Consider the following 13,274-nt stretch of genomic DNA (forward strand, 5'->3'; position numbering starts at 1 on the left):
ATCCGGAGAAGATCACTAAAATATTGATTTTACCTTTCCATGGAATTTGAATATAGTTTACGTATTGATGTTAAAATCAAATATATTTGTACACTTAATTTTATAAAAGAATTTTAAATATCAAGAGCAACTATTTAGTTTTAACAAATATTTTATCCGGAAAATGCTGTCACCATCTTCGTTTCGATGATTAGACAAACCTAACATAGCAACGGGAAACGCATGATGGCGAATTGCTGAACTTCGACATCTGTACGATTTGGCAAGTACGCCTGTAAGCTGTTGGTGGCATATTTAGTGATGTAGAGAAATATTCTCATCAACACCATTGCTACAGAACTTCATCGACACATTTGCAACACAAACAAACCATGTCGGGATTGAGGTAACAGTTTGTTTATGGTTTTTAGGGTCAATATGTCACATTATCAGTTATGATATTCCCGCCCTATTTGTAAAACGGCGAACAAGGTATTCTATATCTATATATTTTTGACAATAGAAACATTATGTACATAATGATATCAAAATTGTAATTTTGTTTTCTATTATGCGGTCTTTTATGAATAATCTTAATTTCTAGTTAATGTATAATTGGGTCAAGTGTTTGACATTGTACAGTAGGCCTTGTGATTCACTGATTGTACACAATTAGTTACATTTCTGCTTTTGACAATGTCAGTCTGTCGTTCCCAAAACCGAAACAATTTAGAACATCCCACAACATTTTCATCACTTTCTTGATGTTCTTTGAAGCTTAATGATATTTAATTTCTTAATCTTTTCCTTTTGATGATATTTAATTATAATGTGTCATTTAATGTAGTTTTTGCTGTAGAAAGCTTGTACCAGACAAAACGTTGAAAAACTACACTTTATGTAGACTTTTGTAATCTTTTCTTTGTATTTAGATGACAGGAAGTTATGTTATAAATTCATTTGCTTTCTGTGTCTGTAGGACTGTGTATATCAACTATAGCCACATATATATATTAATCCAATAGTTTTAGACCTCAATATCGAGAAACACTTCTGATGTGCAATATCGAGATCTAATTCCCGACCCCTATAGGAGCCCTCGAACTAGGGCGTGAATTTGACGCATAATTATGAAGTGAAAACTTAACCAGAATGTCAAAAAACATGTATAGCGTTAATCAGTGGTTATCCATGAACATATCCTGCTATAAGAATAGGTATATATTTATAAAGTAATATAAATTTACAAAATAATCACACATTTTGTAGGTGACCCATAGCATCATGTCCAGCGCTGTACAATCTAGGTTAAAGCATGTTCCTTTTTTTGTTACTTCCGGTTTATGAAAATATGGCACGATGTTTTAAGTTAAAAGATAATATTACAACAGGTAACCAAGGTTGTTTAAATGCATGAAAACAAGTATTTTTTATAAGTTCTTATTAATTCTGGAAATATTTTAACACAATAATACATTTGGGTCGAAATACTGTAAGAATTATGTACCCGATAGATATTAGATAACGATATTTTACTTTCCATCACCATTCCGTAATTTGTAAGTACCAAGCAAAAATGGCAACTGGGTAGACTTACAAATAGTGGTGGGGGTAAAGAAATATCAAAATTCAGTATAAGTGTTCAATAGTGACGTTTTGTATTTTGGATTTAACATGATTTGGGATAATTCTATCAGGATGTGAAAGGTAAGTGTAAACACAACTTGAAATTTTGAATTTATATCGAGCCCATTTCTGCGCCATATGAATCCTGCCTCGATTGTTAGAGGTTAGACATGAAGTAATGATCTAAAGTGTCTCGTCGTGCTATACCTCTAACATTGTTGGAATACATGTACCAGTTCATGACCAAATTACCCTGTTAAACATATCCTTAGACTGGAATATATGATGCATTTCAAACAGGTAATGATTCGATAATATTTTCATCATACATGGTGAAAGAGTACACATTACACATATTTTACATCAGAATGTTTGGCTTAGACACCTGTTGGATGTTTGTAGCGATCCTTTAATACATTATCCGAAGGAAATTCCTTACTAAAAGATGCTCCACCGCCGACAGAGCATAAATGATATTAATCACTTGAACAATAATTGGTGTTTAATCGTGTAAATATATGTTTAATTAACACAAAAAATAATATAAAATAATTTATTTTGCCTTAGTACATGCGCAATCAGTACTTAATTCCATATAGGACAATTCACTCAGGCTAATTCTTTTACATAACCAAGAAGCAAAATATAGCATAAATGTATTGTTCTACATTTCTTATGAAACATATAACGTAAAACATTGACCAATTCCACGACATTGTTAAGTATTTTAATTAATATCGCTGAAATATCAAATCGTTGATCAATACGATTAAGCAGGTACAATATGGACGCTGTACCTATACCCGAGCCAAAGTCACGCACGTTAAACAAATAAACTACATAACCACTGAGAAGGTGATGAAATGATGTTTAGGCAATACAATTCACCTATTAAGGTAAACACACTACTGTCAGAGCGATCTGAGCAGTTTTAGACAAAAGTTGCATTACTCTACGAGCAAGGGACCGGGTTCGGCATACAAGAAGTTCGACCACAGTGTGTAATGGCGGACAGCGAGTTTCACACACATGTCACCACCATGGGCTTTTCAGGCATATCACAGTAAAACCGACTGCCTAATTTTCATTAGAACTGGGGTTTTTCCGATATATGTACAAATTTTAATGTTCTTTAGACTGAATTGTCCCTTTAATTCCATATAGGATATAGTGCCACGGAATTTTTTCGGGATGCAATTAATTATTTTTTGTAACTTTAACTTGAAGTAAAATTAGAAGCTCAAACTTTTCAATGGTGGTAATGGTGTAAAGTAAGTAACTTTTGTAACTGAAGAAAAATACTAAATCGTCTGCTTGTGTTTTTGATAGTGAAAAAATACCATTTGTCAGCGGTGGAGCATCTTTAAATTTCATAAGAAAACATTTGCTAAGTTAGAAGAAAAAAGTTTAGAGACCTTCCTTATCTTCTGTATATTTATTAACCTCTGGCTATGAACAGTTTTCATTTGAGGACTTCCTTTCAGAAAAGGAATATTAATGGAAAAGACAACTTCATTATGTACTATCTATGGTAAAAATATGGAAATCATGCAGTGTTTATGTTTCTTTCACTGAATTATTTGTTTAGGTGAAAGTATGCAGTGTTTATGTTTTTTTTCACTGAATTATTTGTTTAGGTGAAAGTTTACAGGTCCTTCGTATAATTTTATGTTTTAAAAGATACAGTAATTAGTTTTAAGAAACACAATACAAAAACTATTTTTAAATCGATGAAATCATTGACTTTTTTGTACTTTTATTTATGGAAATTTGGAAGTTTATTAATTTCCACAAAAAGTAACATATGTTAGTTGATGTGTTCAGAGCTATTAATGTCTGACTTTTCAATGTTTTGTTTTGCAGCATTGTTCCATTTCAAGGCTCTGGGGCCATGGTCAAGAGGAAGAACAATACCTCCTCTGCCATAGACAATAACAATGATATGGCAAAATCCATAGACTTTTCCTTCTGTAGATATGGCAATGTGGAAGGTTGGTACATTATACATCGTACTTAAATTTGATAAGTTTAAATTTTCTAAAACAGGTTGAGGTGATGAAGAATGTACAAGGCTTGGTTTAAATATAAAATCTATGGCGATAATATTTGTCGACAGATTTGCCAACAACACGGTTGAGCAAATTTGATTTGATGTTTTGAACCTTGATGAGAGTGATGGTCTCTTTACAGATTTGACACCAGTAATAGCCATGGTTGTAGCAAAAACTATGAGAGAGAGATCTGTCAGCATCTGTCACTCCTAAGCATTTGCACACGCTAACCTTTTAAACTGAAAGTTCAACAAAATAATTACATAAATACATCAACATAAACATATTGTGCATTATCGATGTGTATATATATCTCCTGTTCCATTATCGACGGAAAAGGATCCCAACATTAATAAAATCACTGTATATACCGACATATTGTTTCTAAGCAACCGGAAGTCCATAGTACGCGTTAGAAGTACACTATGTCATTGTTTGAAGAAACTTTTAATACATCTCCACAAGCTAGCCTCAGCTTACCAATGATGTCAACTGAGCGAATACTGAGCGAAAAAAAAAATGTTTTCAATATTGAAATGCCATCAATGCAGCCATGCTTGTGTAGCAGAGAGAACACTTCTGTTGTGACTACTATTACATCATTTTCTTTTGTAGGTAAGATAAAAATAATCATTCCCTACCTTGAAAGTGTAAACAAAATCTCTGCATTCAAGGTTATTCATGAACGTCCATAAACCCTTGGCAAATCTTGGGATGGATGTTTATGAATTACCCCTTGGGTTTTGATTGTAACTTATCACACTGTCAATATTCTATCATTCACCCCTGTTTTTGTTGTACTTGCTTATAGAAGCTAAGGATGAAGAACCAAGGGCAACCCCCAGAAAGTCAAAATTCCAGGAAAAGGAAAATAAAAAATCTTTGACCAAGTGTGTGCATCTGAACAACAATAACTTGACTGATGTTTCGTGTATAAAGGACACTTTGGAGGCCCACACTGTAGAGCCATTGGATATTGAGTGGCTTAACCTCTCCTTCAATGAGCTCAGCATCATCGATCCTGTAAGTTAATCTTGCATACTGTCATTGTCACAGGAAACGGGAATGGTGCTGTGAGTTGTTCATTTTCAATTTTAAACAATTTCTTGACAAAATTCAATAGGATTAGACAGTAGGTATCACCCTAAATCGGTTTGTTTCTCTGTTACTTTGCGGAGATATGCCATGATTGCTAATTTTATACTAGGTAGAAAAAAATCTGAATCTGTTAAATAGCTGGCATGAGCAAAGTAATTAAATGACTTCAACAATAAATGTTGTATAAACAACTCACATTTCATCTTTTCCTTTTAAGAAAAATATGGGAAATACATTTTTCTTTCAAATAGATAGAGATAGCTCAGTTCTCACAAATGCTTTCTGTTAGGCAGCATTGGGATTGAAATAATCAAAGTACTGAAAGTACTGAAAATACTGAAACACACTCTTCATGGAGAAAGAGAAAAAAAACCTGATTACACTAGCATGTTTTTATCACTAGATGTTGGGTCAAAAGACTTAAATTGGTGCTGTACCATTTCATTTTAAATTTTGTGAAAATAGGAAGTTTTAGAAGTATTCTTTACATCATGTTTTTTGTTTCAGGTAATTATGGATTTTGAAAATATGCAGATCCTTTATTATCATGGAAACCAAATCAGTGATTTAAAAGAGATAAATAAACTACAGGGCCTTAAAAATCTCCGCAAGTTGACTTTGCATGGAAACCCTATTGAGAATGACAAGGTAAGTCTTACTCATATTGTAATTATGTTTAAAATGCGATAAAGAAAAAAAACACACCAAAAAACCAAAAAACCATCCATACAATATTTCATGAGATTGTACAGCAGCCTCTATCTTTGCCTGTTGATAAGAATAAATCAAATGTTCATGGATTGGATAATAAAGATAATAACTTTTCAAATAACTGTAGGCTTTGATGTTACACTAGGTAAAATACAATATCAAGACAAAAACAAACACAGGTGATTCTTCTTAAATAATTTAATATATTTACTTATCAAAATAAAACCCCTGGATTTTTAAGGAGATGACTATATTTCAGTTTTAGCAGGACAATATCATAATCAGATTATTTACATTGAAAATGAACTCTTTTGTTGAAATATCAAACAAAATATCTACCTAAAAATAATATTCTTTGGTCTTCAGTCGTACAAGCAGTATGTGGTATCTGTTCTACCACAACTCGAGTACCTTGACTTCAGTCTGATTACTAAAGCTGATCGAAGGACAGCAGGTACATGGAACAGGGGAAATAATAATCGAGCCAAGAAACCTAAACATAAGGAGGATGACTGAAGATGATGTATCAAACTTTTTTTGAAAGATATACTGTATGTGAGAAAAGACTTGTTACGATATGAAATATGGAACCACACCGAATAATGTCTTATGATTGCATCATCAATGCTGTTTTACATTAATATATTTACATTTTATATATGTACATCTACACTTATAACGTACTTTTGTTATGGAGCTTTATCGGAAAAAATGATTTTATTGAAAAATTGAAGTAAATCATTTTTAGGTTTTCAGACAAAATTATGCTGCTTTATTGGGAAAAATCAATTTGTATTTGAACTTTTACAATACATTTTAATATTTATTTTAAGGTCTGATTTAATTGGTTACTTGTGTAGACGATAGATTTAGATGGTGCTGCAAATGGGAGTCGTCATTTACAACATTAACTTGTATGTATGTTATTATTAAGAGTTTCTTCATATCGATTTGGGGGATATTTTTGACAAATCATTGCCGCATTAGGAAATAAAATAAAAAGTACAAAATGCTTTGAAGGATACTTTCATTTGTTAATGATAACAGTTATTGAGTTGTTATTTTTCATTTCTGTAATGAAAAAGGTTTCCGGCGTTTTGTGATGTCTATATGGTTAACAATGAATTGGGAGCAAACATGTTTATGTATGGACATTTTTCCAGGAAGGAAAATGTCTATTCAAAAGGAGTTAGTCTTCGATGCTTTTTCACGGTTGTGTTTAAAAAACAGAATTGTCACCTTTGCAAAAAAATAACATGTCTCGTAAAAGTAGAGATTTCAACACCTGCCAACAGTGTCTGATATTTTATGCCATTTGTTCGAGAGTGAGAGAAAAACATTATATGCACGGTTAAAGAAAATCGCGATATTTTCCCACCCAGCATATCTAGTGTTATAACGATCAATGCCAGCTCGTAATCACAGACAATAGTCAAAGACAAGGTGTTAACATTGTGATATGTGTATATTTATCGACTTCCGGTCTTTAAAACATTGCGTCTTTTCTTTAAACATTAAGGACATTTTATGTTGTACAAAGTATAAAATATTTGGCTTAAAGCCAGTTGATATACACAGTTTATTGATATATTTTAATTTTTAAGCGAATATTAGACGTTAAATGTGATAATGATTTGGAGGGAAGTTTAAATTGTGATACTATTTTAATTGTAATTTATATATTTGTTAAAGTGTAATTTTAGTCCGTAATTTATACAATTAACCTGGTATATAATTATCATCGACCATCAATATTTGCATCTATGGATACATAATTGAAATATTAAATATAGTGTGTTTTATAGGAATGCTTTTTGTATCGGTTTCAAAGAAGCTATATTCTTTCCTCTTTGTTAAATTTTACCACCAATTTACAAGAGAGCAAATTTGTACACTACAGAAATTTGTGTAATTCAGTCTGTATTAATCCTTTTTTTTTATTATTATTTTTTTTTTTTTACAAATTGTGCTATTCAGCTTGACTTAGTCTGATAGTGCGGTCACTTTTAGTGCGATCACTAATATAAAAGGTATCGTAGCCCGTTTCTGATCAATATAATAAAATCATTGAATCTCCAAATATTGCCTTTGTTGTCTATTCTGGAACAATAGTTATTCATGTCTTCCTTTGTCCAGATACCATCTAAAATTGTTTGTCAGTATTATTAGTCTGGAAATAGCTTTCACAAGACACCACTCACAAATAAATCTAGAAATCTTAGTCGTTCTACAACCTAACAAACGATTTTACTCATACCTTTTGTTTTGAACACTTGAAATAGTGTTTGGACATTGCAAAGTCGACATAGGAAAAAGCTCAAATGTGCAGGAAGTACGAACTCGTCACCGAAGAACCCTCTTTCTATTGACGGATTTTCCTTTCTTTGCCCTGGTGACGGCGTACCGAGCTAGGGATTCCTTTGACCTGACAAGACTGTATTGTCCCAGGAAGAGATTTATAGCGTCGGATATGAATATAACCGAAAAGAAAGACAACATCAGACAGACCCCAGACCACCCGAGAACTTTAGCCGTGACCCTATTATCGTCGGCACTGATGTGATTACGTATGTACGAGGACAAGAGTTTCTTGTTCAGTGTGAGATCCTCTATTATACTGAGTAGCCACCTCCGTAACATCTCATCAGTGAGGATGGTCTTATTGGCCCTACAGAAAGTCCTACATGTGGTAGCATAGTTTGTTGACGAGCTGTTGTGGTAGAGACACCTTCCGGACAACACGACAGAGCTGGTACTGACAGTCACCGCTACTGATGTAATAGGTGATGAGGATAAAGTTGATAAAGTTGTAGTTTGGGAGACTGAAGTTGTAGTTTGGGAGGCTGAAGTTATAGTTTGGGGTGTTGAAGTTGTAGTTTGGGAGGCTGAAGTTGTAGTTTGGGGCGTTGAAGTTGTAGTTTGGAGTGTTGAAGTTGTAGTTTGTGGTAGAGTTGTCCCCTCTGTAACAGTTGTACTCTCACTTGCAACGGACGTTTCTGAAAAGAAGTGCTTGATAATTATTGCATAAAGTTACACAACATCTGTAGATATTTTTGTAACTATAAACATATAGTAAAATAAGTACAAGGCTTGGGGATTGGATCATTAAACAATTTGTTGTCCGATTTTCCGGTGTCCGCAAATGTCAATTGCATTCACTGGTGATAGAAGTACAATAGATGTAGTTTATTCAATGTTTGAATACAAAATATAAATGATACTTGAAAAAAAACACACAATAGAACCAATGTATTATTTTTCTACGTGTGTGAAGTTAAATTTGATATACGTTGAATACCAAGCAATTTTTATATTACATGACTTCTTCAAGTGACATCGCTAGTGTTATCAACAGACAGACATATTTATTTCCCCTTGATTCCCTGGAATCATTATCATTTCGGAAGATGTCGGAATGCTTCATCTTACCATAAGTTGTAATCGCGGATGACATGGTCGTAGTAGTCTCGGGTAACACGAAACCTGGAAAGACAAATTAAATCGGTGTACATGTAGCATATGGGAATAATCTAATTGCTGCATTTCGATAGAAAAAAATCTATGTTCATTTTCCTGGAAGACTGTTTACTTATACGGTCGTGATGCACAAAATGTTATTGGAAAATTGTAGGTATAAATTATTACTGAAGTGTTCGTTTGATTCAATGTCATCTTAACACAATACCTCAACGAAACACTAACAATGTTATAACGTTTGCAAAGTACGCACCACAACTAGATAGATGAACCGAAAACGAGACAAGAGTCGCATTGGACGTTTATATCAAGCATTTAAGCATTGGGGTATCTTTTTATTAATATATCGACTATAGAGTTGCCAGATAAAGAGAAATGTAGTTACGTTATCATATTTACTCGTTTTAATACTCGTAGGAAGTATTATTAAACAAAGAAAGCAGTTTGATATCGATGCTTTCATCCATATGATGGAACAGCTATTTTCATTATAGCATTTTTGCCGTTGATCAATCGACATTTCCATGTCGACATCAGTGAAGCCATAATGATCACGTTTGGACGTCATCAATTGCCTGATAGACTTCACTTTTACTTGGTTAGTTTATATAGTGGTAGTGACAAACGAATGTAAATTTATATATTAATAATTTCAGTCGATTTTATCAAAATCTGTGTACCATATATGCATGACCATCAGCCAAAGAGAAATAACTGAGACATAACGGTAAATCACATTTTGAATAATTACATAACGGTGTATAAATGTTACTCAATAAAATTTTACTTATGCAATTGCTTTGAAACGAGACAATCAATCAGAACTTACATGAAAGGACAGTGTTCCACGTATAGTCTATGGTCCCATTGTCATTCAGAACTTCAACTGCAAAACAAGATTACTTGGTGATTACAAAAGTTGAACCACAAGTTTTTGATTCCATACACGTAGTTATACGTATGTAATACTGGGTCTATTATATTGCGTATATAGATGTGTCTGTATAACTATATGCTAGACAAAAAAAATTGTGAAAAAGGCTGAAAACATAAACAGGGACAATGAACTTTGAACACGCATATGTAGTAATAATAAAGCTTGACGAAGAAAAAAAAACCCACAAGAACCAGTATCCAGGTGTTTTTTGTGTCCAGACTTTCATGTATTGTGAAACAAATTCGGGTCCATATTAAAACTACTTAATTACGTCATTTCTCCAAAGCGCTATTGTATAATATAAACAAGATCGTTCTGACAATACTCCTGTGATGCGCTACCCTGAAAGATTAATGCAATTTTCTAAAGTGAAGTCTGGTTGGAGAGTACAGAAAACTACGGAAGACAATCCAGATAAAATTACTTGCGATCAAAATTTACCTGTAATCTCGGTAGTTCCTTCTATCACATCTGTATCTGCCGTCGCGGACAAATTCACATAATACGGAAGAGGGAAGAGGAAAACTTCATCACTAAGTTGCACGCAGCTCTCGTTAGCGATGTTAACTTGGACGGCGGGGATGCTGAGTTGTGTTACAATTTTGTTTCGGCAGCAGGCTGCCGGACAGTCATATGTCGTAGTCAGCTGGGACGAGGGTAGTCCAGTTACCAGGGACGCTTCCTTTGTTTTGGTGGTTTTAGACGCTTGAAAAAAAGTTTTTAGAGTTACATGTCTAATGAAAACAAGGCAAAGACAAAGTCAAAACAGACACATTGAAAAGTGTGTAAGATCACAAAAAGCTGCAATTTTAAAGGCGGGATATATATATATATATACTGTAGATATATTCTTGTATTGTTTGATCTTCTTCCATTGGTATGTGATTGGTAAGTATAAATCTTTCTTTGATACAATATAGATATCTGATTTATTATGTTACTCTGAAATAGAAGCATTAAAAGTGAAACCGAACTTAAAAATATTATATACGATGTATACCGTAACTAGTACATCACGGTAACTGGTCGCGACCCAGTAGACATTCGCTTTGCAAGTTAACTTTGTGGTTTTCTTTACACTACCTTGAAATTTACATACATACAGAATGTTTTTCTTACAAATCTTTGATGTGTACCTGCTGTTTCCTCGCAGATAAAAGCGTGTTTTTCATCACATGGTGCGCCATACCACGCAGGCGCACTAGAGGATATGTTCATGTTAACCAAAACACACAGCTGGGTGTCTGGTAGATCATTTCCAAAGTCGTACAAATCAGCGTTATTAAGAAAGGAACACGTGGTCGTCATCCTCTTCCATTTATTGGTTGACGCGTCTTTCATGTAGCCAATCCACAAGGGCATATCAGGCCTAAAAGAATCATGAAAAAATATCAAGTGAATGTCAATCAAATATTAATCTGTCTCGGGTTACCCTGAAGGAAAGATATTTTAGATTTTTGAGTGGTTTTGAAGCCGACAGTCTTGGAATTTGATGCACATTATATGACTGCATTGCCGTTGCCATGTACCAGTGTATGGACAAACATGTAACAGGTCAAAGGCATTCTTTACAAATAGTAAAGGATTAAACAAAACTTGTTTGATTTAGGGAGCATGTCCTTTTCGACTTCGTCAGTGATTCTAATAAAGCGTCAAAAATACCGATACTAGGTAATTGAAGTGTTCCATGTATTGAAAACGTATAAAAAATACTTCTCAAGTTTAAAGCCAGAATGTCATTGTATCCAATGCTCTACATACAGAGCGTAAAAATTTTACTGTTGCGCCAATTGCATGATCGCATGAACAAAGCAAATTGTGGCATTTCTAATTTTTCTTTCTACATAACTTTTTATGTGTGCACCTCATTTTGGACTAAAAAGTAATATTTGCCCTTTGCCAATGTCAGTAATGGATACATTGCATACTTTCCTTACCCGATACATTATGCAGTAGATTTAAACATTATCTAACAAAACCATGGAAACAACTCTAAGTCTATTCCACAGTGCGTCCAGTGCTTTGATTTTCTTCCAACAAGATCAGTTACCGCATTAAGACATACAATTACTAGGCTATTATGGATGCTTATTTTGAAGACTCAGTTGCTAGATCATATCGTCGTTGTTAATAATTCAGTGTGGTTCATTGCTTCAAATTAATGCTCACTAATGTTTTTATAAGAAATATGCATTGGGACGAGAGATTCGTCCATTGTTAGTGTATTGTGACCGGGTGAGTGTGATTAGCTATAGATCTCACTAACAGCGGCCTGGAGGAGACAATGTACACGCAATTAGTAGTCATTGTATCCAATGCTCTACATACAGAGCGTAAAAATTTTACTGTTGCACCAATTGCGCGATCGCATGAACAAAGCAAATTGTGGCATTTCTAATTTTTCTTTCTAAATAACTTTTTATGTGTGCACCTCACTTTTGGACTAAATAGTCATATTTGCCCTTTGCCAATGTCAGTAATGGATACATTGCATACTTTCCTTACCCGATACATTATACAGTAGATTTAAACATTATCTCACAAAACCCTGGAAACTATTCTAAGTCTATTCCACAGTGCGTCCAGTGCTTTGATTTTCTTCCAACAAGATCAGTTACCGCATTAAGACATAAAATTACTAGGCTATTATGGATGCTTATTTTGAATTCAGTTGCTAGATCATATCGTCGTTGTTAATAATTCAGTGTGGTTCATTGCTTCAAATTAATGCTCACTAATGTTTTTTATAAGAAATATGCATTGGGACGAGAGATTCGTCCATTGTTAGTGTATTGTGACTGGGTGAGTGTGATTAGCTATAGATCTCACCAACAGCGGCCTGGAGGAGACAATGTACACGCAATTAGGTGACACATCATTTTGCATACAGCAGATGACGCACTCGATGATCTTAGCAAACCAATAATACCGCCATGTTCACAGTCGGACTCGCACACTTGTTTTCCAAACTGTTTTATCATAATAGATTGCTAGGTGTACAGGAATAACAACTATGCGCATGAAAGGTCATTTTTTAAATGAGTTGAACACTATTTATCACAATATACTCTTTTAATAATATACTCTTTTTTTTCTTTCTTTCTTTCTTTTTATTTAATTTTTTTAATATCTTCTGATTAATGAGTTTGCACTTTCATGGTTCCTCGCCAAAGCGGTATATATTCGGTATCACAAATGATCAATACTTATAGTTTGGCTCGTGTTATTTAGGGCCAGAGAAAATTCTATGTGAGGATTTAACTATTGTGTTTATCAGTGCCAATGCATACCGTATAGTCGGATTTTCGCGGGGATGATATTTTACGCGAATTCGCGGGACTTTTTCTTTGATCGCGAAAATTAGGTTCGCAAAGATATAAAAAAGAAAAAAAAAC

At 33.8% G+C, this 13,274-nt stretch overlaps 1 protein-coding gene across 1 annotated transcript; it reads left to right on the top strand.

Moving 5' to 3' along the window:
- Positions 1-180: 180 nt before the first annotated feature.
- Positions 181-7,545, top strand: LOC138328544 (leucine-rich repeat-containing protein 51-like). The gene is made up of 5 exons (XM_069275398.1): positions 181-385; positions 3,469-3,596; positions 4,468-4,679; positions 5,262-5,402; positions 5,832-7,545. The coding sequence occupies exons 1-5, from the start codon at positions 372-374 to the stop codon at positions 5,979-5,981; spliced, it is 645 nt and encodes a 214-aa protein (XP_069131499.1). The 5' UTR covers positions 181-371; the 3' UTR covers positions 5,982-7,545.
- Positions 7,546-13,274: the final 5,729 nt, after the last annotated feature.

This window comes from Argopecten irradians, chromosome 7 (genome assembly GCF_041381155.1).
Source record: "Argopecten irradians isolate NY chromosome 7, Ai_NY, whole genome shotgun sequence".
In the NCBI taxonomy this organism is placed as follows: Eukaryota; Metazoa; Mollusca; class Bivalvia; order Pectinida; family Pectinidae; genus Argopecten; species Argopecten irradians.

What these genes read in the sequence shown, in the direction of transcription:
- LOC138328544 (XM_069275398.1), top strand. An exon ending in TAGATATGGCAATGTGGAAG is followed by an intron (nt 3,597 to 4,467) that starts GTTGGTACATTA and finishes ACTTGCTTATAG; the next exon opens with AAGCTAAGGATGAAGAACCA. An exon ending in ACCCTATTGAGAATGACAAG is followed by an intron (nt 5,403 to 5,831) that starts GTAAGTCTTACT and finishes TTTGGTCTTCAG; the next exon opens with TCGTACAAGCAGTATGTGGT.